The 19045-nt window shown below is 42.2% G+C and overlaps 2 protein-coding genes across 4 annotated transcripts; both read right to left on the minus strand.

Annotated features, from left to right (window-relative positions):
- Nucleotides 1-923: 923 nt before the first annotated feature.
- LOC117399792 (glycosylphosphatidylinositol anchor attachment 1 protein-like) lies at nucleotides 924-10634 on the minus strand. 3 transcript variants are annotated; one of them, XM_033999163.3, is made up of 13 exons: nucleotides 10329-10634; nucleotides 9149-9297; nucleotides 7612-7791; nucleotides 7297-7408; nucleotides 6876-7023; nucleotides 6196-6297; nucleotides 5663-5859; nucleotides 5380-5576; nucleotides 3741-3894; nucleotides 3082-3153; nucleotides 2473-2669; nucleotides 2034-2204; nucleotides 924-1779 (listed from the first exon to the last, which is right to left on the minus strand). In XM_033999163.3, the coding sequence occupies exons 2-13, from the start codon at nucleotides 9220-9222 to the stop codon at nucleotides 1533-1535; spliced, it is 1851 nt and encodes a 616-aa protein (XP_033855054.1). In that variant the 5' UTR covers nucleotides 9223-9297; nucleotides 10329-10634; the 3' UTR covers nucleotides 924-1532. The 3 variants fall into 3 exon arrangements, with proteins under 3 accessions (XP_033855054.1, XP_033855055.1, XP_033855056.1); XM_033999164.3 differs by lacking the exon at nucleotides 10329-10634 and adding an exon at nucleotides 9944-10054; XM_033999165.3 differs by lacking the exon at nucleotides 10329-10634 and adding an exon at nucleotides 9655-9673.
- A 3088-nt stretch (nucleotides 10635-13722) lies between these two features.
- exosc4 (exosome component 4) lies at nucleotides 13723-18984 on the minus strand. Its single transcript, XM_034000042.2, has 3 exons — nucleotides 18814-18984; nucleotides 16598-16804; nucleotides 13723-14400 (listed from the first exon to the last, which is right to left on the minus strand). Exons 1-3 carry the CDS (start codon nucleotides 18982-18984, stop codon nucleotides 14041-14043), a joined length of 738 nt encoding a protein of 245 aa, XP_033855933.1. The 3' UTR covers nucleotides 13723-14040.
- Between the last annotated feature and the right edge of the window lie 61 nt (nucleotides 18985-19045).

The raw sequence follows: 19045 nt of genomic DNA on the forward strand, positions 1-19045 counted from the left end.
GCAAGGGCTGGGCGTGAACCACAAACCATACGGTTCAAAGACGAACTTGCCATTCAACTTGAGAGTGAGCGGTGTAGTTGATAGGCAAGTATGTATCTCATGCTGATGTCAGTATTATTAACTCATCAGCCGCTAGGAGGCGATTCATTACAATAGCCAAACCATGAAATAACTGTATTTGTGAAAAAAGGAAGGAGCATTGTATAGCCTGCTGATTTAGAAAGCACACCGTTCCCAAAGGTAGTTTTAGTGTAGACACAGGTTTGCTGCCATCACTGAGTTAACTGCGGATTTGAAAAATTATATCTACATGCCTTTATAACAGTCCAGGAAGAAATTTAGATTTTTCGGAACACTTTCTTGTTAAACCGATAACAATTTACATGAAGACAACAATCTGAGCTGATACTATAAATTATTCACCAAGAAGGAAACTCTCTCTCTCTCTCTCTCTCTCTCTCTCTCTATATATATATATAGACTGTCCACATAGCTCCATTAATCTACAGTCAAATCCTTTTTAATATCAGTTCAATAGGACAATAAGCAGAGTGTATCACCATTGATATGGCAAAATAAGCATTAAAAGAGTGTTGAGGCTACATTGATGACTGTTCTTACAATACCGACATATCTGCTTGGACATCCATTGAGAGACAGATTACAAATAAGTTTCTTATTCTGTTAGTGTTTGGCCAACTACAGCGCTGCCTCGATATTTCCCCATTCCATAATTCACTAATCTTGTTAATTCACCATTAGTCCTTGCTGCAGTAAATTGTACAGGTCCTAGATTTTCCTGTTTTAGGGCCCTTAGCTAATTCACGGTTTTCAATACTTCAGTTTTCTGACATGCGAGTCAGATAGCAAAATAAAAGATGGCGCGCCATATACAAAAACTAAAAACAAGATTATCTAAATAATAGTGTTTAATTATTTTATTGATTGTTAAATTATAAAAATGTATAGAAACAAAAAAAAAAATCAGATGGCAATTAAAAAAACAAAACAAAACAAAAAAACAACATGGAGGCCATTCTGCGAAGCCCGCAGTTCAGAAACAATACAAATAAAGATAATAGATCAAGACAGCTGCTTCCTCTGGTGTTGAGAGACCATATGGATCCCTGATCAACGAGTCAGCTCAGGCTTTCACATTGCATTTTGGTAAATGTAGTCCTGCTTCTCTAAAAGAGACCTGAATGTTTCACGATGGAAAAACCTTCACTGTCCAAAAAGGTTCCAGGGAGCCAAATGGACACTCTTGTGTCACGTGGATTAAAGGGTGTCCAGGTTAGCTGGGTCTCAGCAGTCCATGTGTGTGCCACTGTGAGCTCTGGGTTCGGGCACACCCCAGTTTGAGCAGCTGTGAGGTCTCCTTGGATGCCAACAGATGAAGACCAGTCAAACCAGATACACTCTGGGCAAGGGGCTTGTTTGCAGGTCTCTAAGTTCTAACCACTAGACCACACTGCCTCCCAGTCACAGCTCTAACCACTAGAACACACTGCCTCCCTGGTCAGTGGAGCTGCCTACTTCCAGAAGACAATGTTCCAGAACTGGAGCCAGCAGGGGTAGATGAAGAGGGCGATGAGGGGGTAGAGGAGGGAGCCGTACAGGTGGTGGTCAAGGATGCCCTGGGACACTGCGGTGAGGAAGTGCTGCCAGCACTCCAGCAGGGAGACGGGGTACTCTATGAGCTCATGGTACAGGTATATGGACAGCAGCAGAGTCGTGGCAGGGCTGACGAGGATCAGAGCCACGCCGTGCAGGACCTTACTGCCAGGGGAGAGAGAGAACACAGCACAGCGCAAGCTTATTACAGACCTCTGAAGAGCAACATGCAAGTGTGATTACAGTACACTGCACACATTGTACTGTAAACGCTACAATTACTGAGTGTTTATAAGCTATGGATAATAACAGACATCATTGAGGGGAGTTCTGAACCACAGGTCTGGGTGCAGCAGGGCTAGTGTGAGTTTGTAACCCAGGCCTACATCCTCAGTGCGCTGCAGTGTCAAGGGGATTACCTGGACCTGTGTGGCTGGATGAAGGCTGCGACAGGAATCATGGTGACGGCCAGGATGAAGCCCAGAGAGAAGTTAATGAGCGTGGTGCAGCCAAGGAGCACAGCCAGGTAGAGAAGAGAGAACAACTTGAGAGAGCGCCAGCCTCTCTCTGTACCTGCACCAGACAGGACCCTGTGAGGGGAGGGGGGAGAAAGGAGGGGAGAGTATAGACATAGATTAAATCTTGTACATTTTTGTAAGACACACCATTCAAATATAACAGACAGGGAGACATAGATAACATCATTCTTTAAGATGCTGTATTAAATGAATGCAGGGAAACCTCACTGGTGTGCGTTGCAGAGCACTGTGTTATTATACAGGGTTATTATCACACAATTCCAAAGGTTTTACACATTTTTAAAAGGATCCCATGAGAGGTAAGGAACTGGTCACTTACCTGTGTGTGTTGTGGGGCAGTGCGAGTCCAGCCACGTAGATAGCGATGGCAGTCAGCACTACAGCCTCAGTCTCTGACACAGGGAAGTGCTGGATAGCCATCTCCTGACTCAGCACTGGCAGGAAGTACAGAGCCAGACCAGTCAAGTGGCAGATTATCACTGGGGTGGCTAGAGACAGCAGGCTGGGGCTGGAGTCCTGCCAGGGGAGAGGGCAGGTGAATAAAAGGTAAAACAAATAAAAAATATATATATAAAAAAACAGACAAAACGCAGGGTTAGAAACTCACTAGCCCTGTTGCACCCAGTAGTACTGTAGTGGTACCTGGTACAGGGATGGAAATAAGACTCCCATTCCATAGCAGTTTGATCCATTACTGTTTTTTAATAAGACACACCTGAGTTTGTTACTTACACACTGTGGCTAATCCAGGAATGGATCAAACTGTTAAACTGTCATCAAACTGTCTTACTTCCAGCCCAATGGTACTGTAATACCAGATGTCATGTTTTAAAATGATTGCTAAAACATGTGGTTTCTTTCAAAACTGTACATTTGAGACCGATAAATGGTGTGAAAAGTTATTATTTTGGCAGCTCCAATCCCTCACCTGCTCTCCCTCACTGACCCCATCTTCCAGTGCTCTGGCAGGGTCGCTCAGCTGAACCCACAGGTCCAGCGCCTGCAGCACAGTCAAGGAACACAGCCACAGATCACCCGGCAACACAGCACAGCATAAATCATGAAGCCGCTGTAAAGAATCTCCTCCTAGCGACTGCTGTTAATAATACTGACATAACCATAAGACCCCTATTTTGTGGTTTGTGTCTAACCCTTGCCTTTCCATTCAATTCAATGGGCTGAAGCGCCAATTCATAAAACCGTTTTCAGACAATCAAAAAAAACAGGATTCAGAACATCCCAGGACATCTTACACGGTAGCTTACCAACTAACACAATCCTAACAAACACAGATAATGGCTTGAACTATGTATCGTGTTCTATTCTTTTAATTACAACATGATTAATAATGTGTTTATATGTACTGCTGTCTCTTAGGTGTCAGTGTCTTCTTTATACCATAAGAGCTTTGCTAAAGGTCAACTCCATTATCATTAAATACATTTTTTCAGTGTGTTTTACAGATACTGTGACCTGCCTACCCCCACTCTGCACACCAAGCTGCTGGTTTTCAACTTCAACTTCAGCTTTTGAATTGGTTATGGTCCCTGTGTCTCATTGTTTCAGCATCACGCTGTGAAAGGATACGCGCAGCACCAGTATGAGTGCCAGGAAGCCGAAGGCAGGCATGTAGTATCCGATGGAGACGAAGCGCGTGAGCGAGGGCATCAGGTAGAAGAAGTAGGACTGGTGGAAACGCTCCAGGAGGTTATTGAGCTTCCGAAACATCCCCTCGATCAGCCTGCAGCCAGGAGAGAGGGGACACCGTCAGCACACTGGCAGGATACCCAGAGAGCACAGCAATTCCCTTTCACACATTCAATGAAATCAATACAAGCTTTTCCTTTCGTTTCTTTTTTTAAAGCGTGTTCATTTCACGACAAGCTGCCTTTCTCTCATTTGCCCTAATTTATACAATTCAAAATCATCACACTGAGTGACTTGAAAGACACCAGGAATTGAATTTTCCAAATTGTCAGTTTCTGGTATCACCTTGTAAAAAGGTCATCAGGTGATACCAGAAACTGACACAAAACATGTTGCAAAACCAACAAATGCCACTGATTCGTCACTTTGTTTTGTGCTGTGTAAGCAACACATTAAAATATTATATTCAATTTCAATTAATACCCAACAACTTAAAAGATGTTAAGGGAATTGCTCATAAAACCGGAGTATCTGCACTGCCCTACTCAATACAATACCAATATTTTCATATTATATACTACCAATATGTTTCACTAATCAAATCAATGCATGACTTGACACTCACACTAGCCCTACTGTACCCACACCTGAGCTTCAGAACTACCGTCAATTCATTATTTAAATGATCAGGAGTCAGAAGTTTGATGTTAAATACTTTGTTCTTCCTTATACAGCTGCATGAACTCCTCCTATTAGCAAACCTACAGACTCCCAGGTGTAACTTATTCATGCTGTGATGAGAAGTGCGATCAGTTAATTCAGAGCAGATTTAGGGGCAAGGGGCCTGACTGTTCAAACTCCTGTCATCTACCTGAACAAGGGGAGTTTTGAAACCAGCAGCAGGGCTAGTGTGAGTTTTCAGGCCTTGTGTTTCTGATATTGTCTTGAGATTATAAAGTAATCTTCAAGTAATTCACCAGCATTTTTTCAGTTCTGTATTAAATGTTGAATTGGATGAGGATATGTTAATAAAGGGACAAGCTATGTACTGCCTTGTAAAAAGGAATAGATTACAGTACAGTACCTTTGAGTTTGGGGAGCTACTGTATGTTCTTACTGATCTCTTTTGTATAGTACATGTAAACATTCATGACATAAACAAGATGTGTCATGAAAATCCATAGCATACAGTATTTTTTGTCATAGATGGGTACGCAATACTGTATGTCATGGTTATTTATGAAATATCTTCTGTGTACCACCCCAAAATAGTGCAACAGATGACGGGCCGTATTTTTAAAGCATTCACTCAAGTCTTTAACCACCTCCGATCAACCGGAGAGTCTTTTTCATTCTCTTGTACTCTTTGTATGATAGACCCCACTGACACATCAAAGAGTGTCTGAGATTGAAATACACTCTCACCTTGATTGAAGGTAGACACTGAACACTTAGAAACATACGTTAGAGACTGGGTGAGATTTGCATTAGAGGCCCAAGGTCACTAGAGCGCTTCTTCAGTGTCCTTGCACTAGGACTGGTAAGTATTACAGGGCTGGCTTCCTAGCAGTGTACTGACTTGCCGACAGTCGTCATGTCAAACTTGTACTGTCTGAAGCTGTTGATCCCTCTCATTGTGACAGCCTCGATGTGGTAGCGCAGAAACAAGCCGTGGTCACCCTGAGGACGACCAGAGCCCTGCTTCAGAACCATCAACAGCATGGTGCTCAGGGAGTGGGTGTAGCCAGGTAGAGTGTCCCAGTCAGTGCGCTGGAGCTGAGGAGACAGAGTAAGAAACATGGGGGGAAAGTGGATAGAGAGGGTTTTCTAGCCCTAGGGATGGGGTGCAGGGAGAGGGTTACCTTGCCCTGGATAGTGCAGAGCACACCTGTCTTCTGACAGAATGCATAGAACAGGTTGACCAGGTCCAGGTTTGGGAGTTGCCCGTTTAATCCCTCGAGCGCCACGTCCATGCTGGTGATGACATCGCTGCTCAACTCCAGAGACAGTGCAGCCTGGATAGCACCAGCACGACCCTGTATAGGAGACGATGTCAGACCTGAGAGAGGAGAGACGGGGGACTTCTGTTAGAATACAAGCAGGACTATTGCACCACACACAGAGACACTGCACAGGGGACAAGCTAGGACCTGAGAGATAGGAGAGAGGGGGCTTCTGTTACAATACAAGCAGGACTATTGCACCACACCACCGAGACAGACACATTGTCTCCAGAACAATTTGTGCAAGGCACATCAACAGACATTATCAAATTTAGCATATATTTTTACTTGTTGTATGTTGTTATACACGTTTCATTCTTTTTTTTCTGTGAGTGAGTGAGTTTGTCCGTTCATGAGTTAGTTTGTGACACAATGCACTCGGCTCTGCACACCTGTCATGTTGACATCATGATAGGCCTCTAGCCACGCCTCCATTCCGATGAGGTCGTGCTCGTTGACCAGGAAGATGATGTCTTTAGCCCAGTAGATCTGACCTGCAGACACCGAGACAGAAAACATCAAGACCACAGCACAGGAACTCCTGTGGGCTGTGCAGATCCTCAGGTCTTACAAGAAATTCCCTTTAACACATTCTAATTCAGCAGGTTTGAATTAAAACAGAAAGGAACCTGTGTTAATTGTGAAGCACATCATTTGTGATCTACACATTATTAAGTACCAATTAATGAAAACAATTCAGTCTTCTGGCAGAGTGAATTATTATTAATGGAAATAAAGATGCCAAGAAAGACTTTTGTCATTGAACTTATAGATATCATCCTTAAACATAATTAGAATGTGTTTAAATCTTTAATTATCCTTTCTTTGATGGGTTACTGTTTTTATTTATTTAGTTTTAGTGTTGTATAGTACAAATTATACTTTAGTTTTCCAGCCAATTCAAAATGAAAGAATATTTGAATATGAAAAATCTGGTTCTTCCCAGCACTGTTAATAGTTATAGAAGAAAACTGAATTCAATAAGTATTTCTAAAAGTAGCATTACAAAGTGTTACAGTGGTAAAGGTAGAGTATATGTCCCCAGCAGCGAGCCCAGACCCCCAGCTCTTACTCCTGAAGTATGAGGCAAGGGCGAGCAGCAGCCCCACGGCCTGGTTGTTGTTGTTGCCCTCGCTGCAGGGGGCGCTCAGCACAATGGACTCAGTGCGGGGACCCCTGGGAGCCCGCAGGATTCCGTACACGTTCGTGCCTCGCACCATCTACACACCGGTGGGAGAGAGACACACATTCAGATCATGTGGTCTTTGTTGGAACATCATACAATTTTTTGTTAATTGCACAGAAATATATTAAACACCTCCTTTCAAAAAAAGAGAAGTTTCATACTGTGTCGTTTATTGAATGTCTGACTGTGTTAACAGTCAGTCTAACCTTGTGTGTTTGTGAAAACTGGACTTAGGTTAACTAATGATGAGCATGAAAAGAGGAACAAGAAATCAGAAAGAATGGGGTTGAGGGAAGAAAGCACGTACGTATCTCTCCTTGACTTCGTCAGGGAAGGGCAGGGTCTGGGAGAAGCTCTGAGTGTAGACCTCCAGCCCCCGAGACTTCATAGTCTTCACCAGCCAGTCCACTGGCATACCACTGAGAGAAGAGAGAGGGGGGAGACAGGAAGCACAGGAAGAGAGAGGGGGCAGGGACGAGTGGAGGGGAAACGGGATGAGAAAAGAGCACAATACCTTGTTAATGCCGTTATTTGTGTCTTTACAATTTAGCTGGTAGTGTACTGAGCACGAGACGAGCTCAACGGAATGGATGCGAGAGGCTTTGTGATTTCTAACGCTCACCCAGTCTTCTTCTTCTGCCCGGCAAACTCCCTGGTGTAGGAGATGGCTCGCTCTCCAAACACAAACTTCTCCTCCACCATGGTGGAGCCCATGGCATTCTCAGACATGTAGGTGCGCAGCATGAAGGGCTCAAATGCCAGCCCCATGAACCAGGAGACACCAACCAGGTAGCACAGAACACTGCAGAGAGGACACAGCAGAGAGGAGAGTGTGACAGACAGGAGAGAAAACATTGCCTTAAGGGTAAGGAGGGGGAGAGGGAGTGATGGAGGGGTATGGATGGAGAGTAGGGGTGTGCAGAAACTCATACTCTCATCCGTATTGGAGCACCAAGGTTTACCAGTACGGCAGTAAAAATGTCAGCAGCCCGGATGAGAGGAAAATATTCTTCGGCTTTTAAAACACTTGATGCAGAAGTTAATTGCCATTGATTGGTACTCAATTGTAAACATGAGGGAAAGACACGTTTTGATATTTTTAAATCAACACATTAATATTGGATTTATTGAATACCTGCCTATAAGTACTTCTTAAAAGGTAATTTTGTGGATGCTGAGAGTGGAAAAGAGTGAAGGGTGGGTATTGGGTATAAGGAGGCTGTGTGGTCCAGTGGTTAAAGAAACTGGCTTGTAATCAGGAGGTCCCCAGTTCAAATCCTAGCTCAGACACTGACTCATTGTGTGACCCTGAGCAAGTCACTTAACGTTGTTGTAAGTGACTCTGCAGCTGATGCATAGTTCACACACCCTAGTCTCGTATCTTGTAAAGCGCTTTGTGATGGTGGTCCACTATGAAAGGCACTATATAAAAATAAAGATTATTATTATTATTTATTATTATTGAGAGAGTGAAGGAGGGGTACGGAGAGGGTGAGGGAGTGACGGAGGTGTATGGAGAGGGTGAGAGAGTATAGGGGTATAGAGAGGGTGAGGGAGGGGTATGGAGAGGGTGAGAGGAAAGGCGAGAGGTATGGAGAGGTTAAGGGGTGTAAGGAGAGTTATGGAGAGGGTAAGGGGTGCAAAGAGGCGTATGGAGAGGGTGAGGGTGTGAAGGAGGGGTATGGAGAGGGTGAGAGAGTGGAGGAGGGGTATGGAGAGGGTGAGAGGAAGTGAAGGAGGGCTATGGAGAGGGTGAGGGAGTGAAGGAGGGGTATGGAGAGGGTTAGGGAGTGACGGAGGGGTATTTTGAGAGTGAGGGGGTGAAGGACGGGTATGGAGAGGGTGAGGGAGTGAAGGAGGAGTATTTTGAGGGTGAGGGAGTGAAGGAGGGGTATTTTGAGGGTGAGGGGGTGAAGGAGGGGTATTTTGAGGATGAGGGGGTGAAGGAGGGGTATGGCGAGGGTGAGGGAGTGAAGGAGGGGTATGGAGAGGGTGAGGGAGTGAAGGAGGGGTATGGAGAGCGTGAGGGAGTGAAGGAGGGGTATTTTGAGGGTGAGGGGGTGAAGGAGGGGTATGGAGAGCGTGAGGGAGTGAAGGAGGGGTATGGAGAGGGTGAGAGGGAGTGAAGGGGTATGGACAGGGTAAAGGATGGTACTGACCAGAGAGGTGTGTTGAGCCGGGTCACCAGGCTGGTCAGAGCTCGTCTGCGGTTCGGGTCAGAGAGCAGCCCCATCGCTGAGACTGGACCTCAATGCAGAAGGAGCGTGGGACACGTGGAAACAAGGTGACAAGGAGACGCACAGCAACCCTGCAGACACAAAACAGAAACGCATCAAGGGGTTAGAATTCAAAGGTGCTGCTGGTACCTGACACAAACACCAGGGCTTGACATTCACTAGACCTTCTGCACCCAGTCCTGGGTATGATATATATCATGATACATGTGGTGGGCTACTTGTATGATGCATAATATAATCAACTGATCACTTATGACAGACTACTTTAAAAGATACATTATACAGTAGGGAGAGTATGTATTCATACCAACTATAAAAACACACTTATTTATCACATAACACAGGCTTAGTTTAAATACAAGGGGACAGGCCCCTACACATGTACAGTACAATATTTAAGGCACATGTGAGTGTATGATATGGGACACCTAGTCATGTTGTTGAAACAGAATCCCTTTAGAACTTGTTCTGAGATCAATCTGCCACGAGGAACCAGACGAGACGACGGGCCTAATGGCCTCCTCTCGTTTGTAAAGTCAATGATGTTTCTTATGTTACTACCAGCTGATTTCGCTGCCACAGAGAACATCCTAGAACTACTCATTTTTCAATCTCTAAATTAGTAATAGTATGATATTCTTAATTGGTACATCATTATAAAGATTATCTATGCGTTCTATATTTGACAAAACGATAATACAAATAATGCAATGTTACCGGTACAGTATGGTTTGTGTTATAAAACTCTAGTGACGGTCTGACTCCGTGTTCCAAGGCATACTTCCTCGATGATTGTAACCCCGAAAGACACTCATACGTAAATACTAGATTGCAAACTGCAATACCGTGTACTTTAATTGGAGTACGTGCTCCTCTGGTTTAATAAGAAGAAACGGCGATGTGAAATGAAGCTACGTGTATTATTAAATATTAATACTACTACTACAGTAGCACATCAGTGCATGGCAGGCAGTTATTAAAAGCACGTAAACATCTGTACACTTCTAATAATAATGCAATTTAGAGATTATTATTATTATTATTATTATTATTATTATTATTATTATTTTAGTATGAATAATAATTATATAAAAACACTTACCTCCCTCCGTGTGTGTGTGCAGCGTGGTTAATGTATTATTGATCTGCTGTACCAGCCTGTGTTTTTTTTGTTTGTATCGATAGTTCAAAGAAGTGAGACGCTAGCAGCAGCAGTCTGTCTTGTTGTGATTAAATAAACGATACATGCAAATCCAGTCAGCACCAGACTAGTTTTAAATCTTAGCCGCTGAATTTGACAGATTACATGCACGACCTAAAAGTTTCTACAACTCCGGTTTCCCTGGTACTTGTTTCCAGGCGGGATACAAGTCATGGGACACATTCCCGGCACAGGAAGATGGGTGTATTCCTATGGCGACGTCAATCCCCACTTTATGGTAAGGGAGTTTCTGTTGGTAGCTCAAGACAGTACGACAGCTGCTCGCTTCAAAAGTACCGTATAATGAAGTATATATATGCATACAGTACCTTATACTTGAGTTAGTTATACGCAGTTTTCTGAGAAAAATAGACCTCTCCTTTGAGGTGGGTGTTGCGAGGTTTATATTAATCTCTGCATTGAACACCTGCAGGGTCAGCTACGATAGCAACGTTGATAATATATTAGATTTTGAATATGGATAAAAAAAAAGATGATATTCATGAAAGGTGTTGTTATAACGACCAAAAACAACATGGAATATATATATATATATATATATATATATATATATATATAAACAGTGTATTTAACCCAACAAAGTCTTTTGTGTGTGTGAATAGAGCCCTGTATTTTTAAAACAAACCATTACGAGTCAGTTGAGTTTGACACTGGTGTCAGTTTATATTTCCTTATTTGCATTCCCCAACTGCAGTTTATTGAACAGTAAATACACTTCCCAATTGAGTTATGACACAGTAGCACTGTGGACAAGACAGGCGATATATATATATATATATATATATATATATATATATATATATATATATATACATATATATATATATATATATATATATATATATATATATATATATTAATATTATTTTTATTTTTTTATTTCATGTATATTTGAATGCTGCTGCAAATTATTCATACCAAGGTTATGATGAGATAGTAGAACACACTGGTGAGACTGCACTTACATCACTGTGTTCAATTAAGGCCATTGTATCCGTATTTTCTCCATGTGTATCGAACCCTATGCAGGCCCACTTATGCAATTTTACTCATTTTAAGGTCATTTTATAATTATTATTTTTTTTTTATTATTTTGTGATCTACAGTACAGCCACTTTTAAAAAGTCTTCTGAATGTCAGTTTTAGCCAGAATGGTTCTGAACTTAAACTCAGATGAACCGGCCATCAAAGCATCTAAACAAGCGCAGGTGCTGATTCAAAGGACCCACCAGTGACTTGAGGTTTGCTAGCTGGTAAGAGCAGACAACCACTTAGTACAACAACTTAGTACAGGTGGCTATATTTCTGTTGAATGCAAATGCACACGAACTGCTGTAAGAACAATTCAGTTATTTTTACAGAAAGTCCACAACTGCAGAGCCTCTTCTTCCTTTAGAGGCAGGTGGTTTCCAACAAACAAATAGTAATCTTTGAAGTGAAATCAAGTGACTGTTTTCTTCTTGTACCTTAATCATTGGTCTTCAGTTTCTCATCTGAGAAACCCAAAGCGATTAGCTTAACAATTGAAGTGAGCAGAGACGTTTCCAATACTGACAGTCTCCTTACAATGTGAGGGTCGCCACCAAATCTGATAAGATTTATTAATTAAAGGTCTCGCTCAAAGATTCCTTATACGAATTACAAGGTAGGATAACTTTCCCTCTTTGTGTCCAGAACCTTTCTTATACTTTTCCAGTGTTTTCTACTAAACCTTCATTGCATCAATACACCTGCTCACTAGACGTCACACCAGGTCTTATTGCCTCACATGTCCCATACATTGTTAGTTTCACAGAAGAGTTACTACTGTGTGCCATGCTGTCCATTGCATTCTACTGAGAACCCTTGTTACCTCAAGGCTATGCATCTTCAGGACAGACTCCCTAAAAGTTCTTAGATTCCAGTATCACATAAACATCATTGCATATTGTTGGTCAGCTTGTCTTACTAACAGGTTAGTTGCCTACAACAATGTTAATTTGTCTTAATGACAGGTTATTGAGGGCTTCGTTACTACACTGCTTAATGTGTTTGTTGCAGATCAGGTTGTTAAACCTTGTGCTTTGGTCTATCATTGAGGATAATCAACTGGTTATTCTAAGCAAATCCTAGTCAAGGTGATCCATTGTAAAAATCTAATATCTTTACTTTTTATATAGCGCCTTTCATAGTGGACTACCATTACAAAGTGCTTTACATGTAAACTGCATTATATAGAGTCAAATAGGACATTGATTTAACATCTCATCTGCAGGATGGAGCACAAGGAGGTTAAGTGACTTGCTCAGGGTCACACAGTGGTGGGATTTAAACCGGTGACCTTCTGGTTACAAACCCTGGACTTTAACCACTAGACCACACTGCCTCCTTCATAGAATGAGTATTGTCTTGGTTCTGTTTTTCATCACATCCTTGAAATATATACCAGTTAGACCATGTGTTCTCTACTAAAGACCATTAAAGCGTGCTTATAGTTAGTTTTCCACAAGGGCTTTTTCCATCATCAATATGAGAATAAAGGTAAGACAGTGAGACTAATTTGATTATCAGTTTTACCTTCAGATGGGAGTTTTTTGTGAACAATGTATGGGGTACGTCATGTCAGAGCGAATGGTTTGTAAACATGATGTAACGTGGAAATGTGTAAACGATCTGCATCACGGCAGAGAAAAGGTCAATTTCTACCGGACACCACCTGTGATGGATCTTTATTGAGAGAATCATAGAATACAGCCTGTAAAGACCCTGTCTGAAAGCGAGTGATCTGTATCATTAATATGGACAGAGGTTAAAGCCATGCAGCAGTTAAAAAGTTTGTATCTTAAGTAAAAGAATCTAAGAATACAGCTGTGTACTAAACATTAAGAAAATAACTCAAGTGCTGAAGATCAATAAAACCAGCCAGTCTTGGGTTCCAGAACTCTCCTTGTTCAGGTATATTATTGAAATGACCAGGAGTTTGAGAAGTCAGGCCACTTGCCCCTAAATCTGCTCTGAATTAACTGATCGCACTTCTCATCACAGCATGAATAAGTTACACCTGGGAGTCTGTAGGTTTACTGAGAGTTGTTCATGCAGCTGTATAAGGGAGAAGCAATTGGTTTAACATCAAAATCATGGCTAAATAATTAAATTCTGGACTGGGTGTAGCGGTGGTTGTGCGAGTTTCTAAACCTTGCATGCTTAGAGAAAGAAAGGCTCTCTATCAATATCTAGTATTTAAAGAGCATCTGCTAATAAATAAATAATAATAATAAAGAGGGTTGATACACAGTTCAGACATTTTATACTTTATTAAGTCCAAATGTACAAAAAACATTTTGAAAAGCACACTGTATTGTACACAAGTGATTCAGTTACATTGTACAGACCAGTCCAGTGTCACAGCACCAATCTCACACTACCTTCATCATGCTTTTCCATAAGCTATTTCCCTGACTGTTGTGCATGTGCAGTGGATTATTTGGTTAGAAAGACAGTCAGCAGATCAGACTCCCTGCTCACCCTCTCCTCTCCATCTCCCCTCCCGTGGAAACTTGCCAATGCTCCCTCACCACTCTGTCCAGTCCTTCCTCTCTTTTCCTCTCCCTCCTCACTCCACGAGCTGCGTGGAGACCTCCTGCAGGTGTTCCCTGACCACTCTGTCCAGCACTGCATGGAGGTCCTTGCAGGCTTGCGTTGCCGCGTCCATCAAGCCCTCCAGGTGGTCCTGGTGCAGCCGGGCGTCCATCTCCACCAGGGCCAGGTGCTCTGCCTTGGGCAGGAGGGCGAGGGAGAGCTGGGTGCCCCCGGAGGACTCCTCCACATGGCTCAGGTCCACAAGGGGCGTGTCCTCCACGAATCCAGCAGAGCAGGCGCACACGTAGTCCCGCAGGGGGATGCCAGCGTCCACAACGGCCAGCGTGGCAGCGTTAACACACGCACTATAGTTCCCACCGTCCGCCTGCAGGATCTGCAGACACACACAAAGCAGTGACATTCTTTTATTATTATCATTGATATTATTACAGGGATGGAAATAAGACTCCTGGTGCACAGAAATTTTATCCATCCCAGCTTGATTAGCTACAGTTTATAGGTAACAAACTTAGGTGTGTCTTATTAAACTCATAGTAAAACTAGGAACTGATCAAACTGGTACACAATAGGAATTGTATTTCCATTCCTGTATTATTAATATTTTTGTACCTTGCAAAAACAATACTGAAGTAAGAAAAACATTCGGTCCATTATTGCTCTTCCAATTCCTAGTAGTAGGCAGGTTTTAGGGCAATGAGATTTGTTAAATAGGCTATTAATTTGTATTTATTACCTTTGCAAAAATAATAACTAAATAAGATAAACACACCCGCTAATGTTTCATCAGAATTTGACACTTTGAAATTATGATTAAAAAAAAAAAAGTTTCTGGTCTCCCTCTCTCTCTCTCTATGCGACTTGCAGAACTACATCTGTATGGCCCCAGTACTGTACGTCTCTAAGACGTGCCTCCATCGGACAGCTTGTATCACATAAAGTGGTAATGCAGCCACGTGACTTGAAACCATTTTGCTTAACTGCCAAGAACATAACAAAAGAACACAATAATAAAATATACATTCCAAATACGGGAGGTGCCAGCTCTAGAGTTCAGAGGAAAATTGGGAGTTAGGGAGGAAATTGTTAATGTTAATAGGAAAAAATGGTAATAGTAATTTAGTTATGCAACCAAATGCATGCAATTTGTGAGTCGGGGGAATTGAATGAAATAATACTAATATATATTTTTCATTGTTTGAAAACAGGAGTTCTGATATACACTAGTGCTGCACAGACTGATTATTGGTGTGTCCTTGGTGTTGACTGGGCTAATTCACCATTCTGAGTAAAACAAGTGAAGAAACAGCTGCTTGGGTTTGTGTGGGTTTGTGAGTCCAACAAAAGCAGCAATCATCCCAAATCCAATCAACATCAGTGACCCTTTCCTAATTGTCAGGAGCTTGATCCCAATAATTGAAAAATCGGTTCACGCAGCACCAATATACAGCTTTCCTCCTAAATATCTTGCCCCAGATCTTGAGCCGAAACTGAGCTCAGGATCAGCAATGACAATTCAACACAGTGTTAAATTGTATTTAACACTGTGTTGAATTGTTAATACTCGGTTTGCACAAATGTAGGCAATGCTGTACACAATGTTCTTAAGACGGAAAACAACAATGAGTGATCTGCTTCTAATGGCAACTGAAAGAAAAAACAGATTTTGATTCCGGGTGATATCGGCAAAAATGAAGCCTAGACGACATCCTCTGCTTCATTAGGTTTATTCATGCAATGCCAGAGGTGTTTTTTTTTTTTATTTTTATTTATTTATTTTTTTTATTTTAAGTTTGTTGCAGAGTTTTATTATTATGGAGAGGGGGCCTGTGACTGGGTACTCCCCGCCCGTGTATATTATGTTTCGTATTTTTGTATTTGTTGTATTATTTTATTATGCATTATGTCTGGCAGGACGAGCGAGGTGCCATCCGCCATTATTTCTTATTGTTTTTAATACCTTGTGAGAATGCGTGATTGATCAGCGACTGATTATATAATCAGCTGACAGTCACGCAGAATTATTATACTTGTGCAGACTATGACCGAGGGGTTAATAAGATAATGAATAGCCAGTTAATCCCTCAGCCATAATATAAAAGACCTGCAGCTTTGGCTGCACGGAGTTGGGTGTTCAGGGAGTAAGAACGACACTCGAGTAAAGCACAAACAAACTAGATGCTGATAAAAGCACGGTGTATTAATACAAAAACAAATTTAAAAATAAGTAAATGTCAAGAAATAAAGACAAACGCACGATCAGCGTGCATCAAAAAAATTAACCTCCAAAGAAATTAACGCGTTAATTGTAGAAGATAACTGTGACTAATTGACAGCCCTAAATTTAATGAATACCTAATAACATAAACATTTTAAAAGGCATTACTGTGGGAATGTGTATGACTGGTTTAATGCTGTGGTATTGTATTGGATGTTGTGTCTGGCAGGTTGATGCTCTAGTATTGTACTGAATGCTGTTTCTGGCTGTTTAATGCTGTAGTATTTTACTGAATGCTGTTTCTGGCTGTTTAATGCTATAGTATTGTATTGAAAGCTGTGTCTGGCTGGCTCACCTGCACGTAGATGTCGATCTGTGATCGTGGGTACAGCTGTGTCAGGATGGCCGCCTCGAAGGTCTGTTTGAGGTGGAGGGTCATCTCGCTGGACTTGCGGTCTCCGTGCGGGCGTCGCTTCCTCTCGGCTGTGCTGAAGGTGGCCATGCTGTACTGGCAGTTCAGCACTGCACGATCATGGAGACACTTACTGCGCGAGCCTCGGATCTGAGGAGAGAGGGAGTGAACATAAGAAAATATGAGAGGAGGCCATTCAGCCCCTCAGTGCTCGTCCAGTTCCTAGTAGCTGACTGATCTCTTAAAGGATCCTAATGATTCAGCATCAACATGGCTAAGTAACCCATTCCATACCCTCAGAAGCAGATCCTCCCCTCTGTCCTAAAACCAATTAAAATATAATACTCCATTAAGAATAAACAGAAACAATTCTACGGTTTTGGACAAAGCCAGTGCAAACCTTGACTGTATAGCCTAGAAAGAAGGAGAGTCAGAGGTGACCGAATAGACGCATTTCAAATTGTTAAGGGGTTTAACAAAGTAACTGCGGATAATTATTTTTCCACAGGTCACAGAGAACAGAACCAGGGGCCACTGGTGGAAGCTGAAGGGCATATTCAGAACCGAGGGAGAAGGAGCTTTTTCACAGAAAGGGTGGTGAACCATTGGAACAGGCTGCTGGACATTGTTGTTAAAGTACAGACTATCGGAACCTTCCAGAAAAGACTTGATGCTGTCATGAACAATATTGTACAACCCTCTCTGTGACCACAATAAGACCTTTAGCTAGCCCCCTGGAGGAAAGGCAGTCCATCTAGCCAGGGATTCCCAGAGGTTTCATTTTCCCTACTAACCTGGTTAGGGTTATTTTGTTTTTCCTCTCCCGAGTGCTAATGGACCACTCTGGCACCAAAGCGAGCGAGCATAGGTGGGCCAAATGGCCTTTCCTCGTTCTGGAAATTCTTCTGTTCTTATGACACAATTAAACAAAATCTTGATGTTTCAATAACTTCTTATTCCAAAAAGTAAAATAAAATGACATTAGAAACTCATTTGTTGAATGGTACCGGAGCAGAGATTGGGATCACAGAGTACCAGACTGCAAACAATACTGCTCAGATTACAGATTATGTTAGCTAGCACAGCAGACACTACTGCTCTACACTGGTGAAAGTTTTGTGTGCAAAAAGATGCTCAACTGTAAAAAGAATGCAGTTAGACGGACCACACCAAAGAATCATGTTATATATAGCATTCATTTGATTGAATGTACATTTACACTTAGACTACCATAAAAAACAGTAAGGTTTGCATGGTATTTGCACAAACATAGCTGGCTTGTAAACATATAGCAGGCTGTGTGGTCCAGTGGTTAAAGAAAAGGGCTAGTCTCTGTAAATCGCCTTGGATAAAGGCGTCTGCTAAATAAACAAATAATATAATCTCGTTTACAAGGGTGTCTCAGGGGACCACAGGCAGGTTACAATTCACATCGGTTTATTCCTACAATAAACATATGCCAAGATCATACAACTTGAGCTGAATAAAGTTAAAAACAACACTGTAAAAGTGTTGCATATCCTTACACAGAGAGAGCAACACTTGCCCTGATTTCTGCACTTAGCTGATTCCAGCTTGATGGAGCAAATAAGCAAAGGAACACTTTCCAAAGGACTTCCTAACATGGAATGGCGTCAATGAAAGTTTCTACCCGAGTTTAGCCCATGCAAATCCAGTTTCAAACATAACACAAAGATGTGGCATGGAATCACACTGCACTTGCAAACTGATAAACCAATAGTTAACATGTCTATTAATTATATATTTTTGGAGCGGGTTTCATGTTTTATGGATAAAACATGACAATTGATACAGGACCCACTCGACAAAAATGTATTGTATCACGGTTCAATAATAACATAATGTTTAAAACTTCCATAAGGAGTGAGATTTAAGAACACTGAATTGTCAAACACTTTTTGAAGAATGAGAGCACGTATAAACTGACGCCAAAAAGTTGGCTCAAATTTGTGAGACGATTTCGTGTTGTGACATTTTTTTAAGTTTTTACATCTGTCATATCATACTACTACTTTTTCAAATGTATTTCTAATTTAGTTATTGTTTTGAATTATACACCGCGCGCGCACTGATTTTTCTCCGCGTAAATTCAATCATACCCGGCCGAACCTGCCACCCCTTCCCCAAGTTCGGCTCACCTCATGCGGCCCGTACACCACCGCCAGCGCCTTGGTGTTCCCTTGCTCGATGTAGGCTGACCCGTCTGCCTGGGCAAACACCCCCATGCGCGCTTGGATCTTGCGGAGCTCGGTCGGCTTCCTCCCGTCCACCCGATACCCTTGATCTGAGAGAAGTTCTAACCCAGCCATGTCTTAACAACAGAGCAACAGAGAACGGCGTGTACTGCACATGTGGGCCAAGGAACACAAA

The sequence above is a fragment of the Acipenser ruthenus genome, chromosome 4 (genome assembly GCF_902713425.1).
Source record: "Acipenser ruthenus chromosome 4, fAciRut3.2 maternal haplotype, whole genome shotgun sequence".
In the NCBI taxonomy this organism is placed as follows: domain Eukaryota; kingdom Metazoa; phylum Chordata; class Actinopteri; order Acipenseriformes; family Acipenseridae; genus Acipenser; species Acipenser ruthenus.

Excerpts from the sequence above, each read along its gene's own strand:
- LOC117399792 (XM_033999163.3), bottom strand. The coding sequence starts at position 9,222 with ATGGGGCTGCTCTCTGACCCGAACCGCAGACGAGCTCTGACCAGCCTG. Across the intron at positions 6,298-6,875 it reads CCTTGCCTCATACTTCAGGA|GTCAGATCTACTGGGCTAAA; the intron begins GTAAGAGCTGGG and ends CGGTGTCTGCAG. Across the intron at positions 5,577-5,662 it reads TCTGCACTATCCAGGGCAAG|CTCCAGCGCACTGACTGGGA; the intron begins GTAACCCTCTCC and ends CTGTCTCCTCAG.
- exosc4 (XM_034000042.2), bottom strand. The coding sequence starts at position 18,984 with ATGGCTGGGTTAGAACTTCTCTCAGATCAAGGGTATCGGGTGGACGGG. Across the intron at positions 16,805-18,813 it reads TGGTGTACGGGCCGCATGAG|ATCCGAGGCTCGCGCAGTAA; the intron begins GTGAGCCGAACT and ends CTCTCTCCTCAG. Across the intron at positions 14,401-16,597 it reads AGATCGACATCTACGTGCAG|ATCCTGCAGGCGGACGGTGG; the intron begins GTGAGCCAGCCA and ends GTGTGTCTGCAG.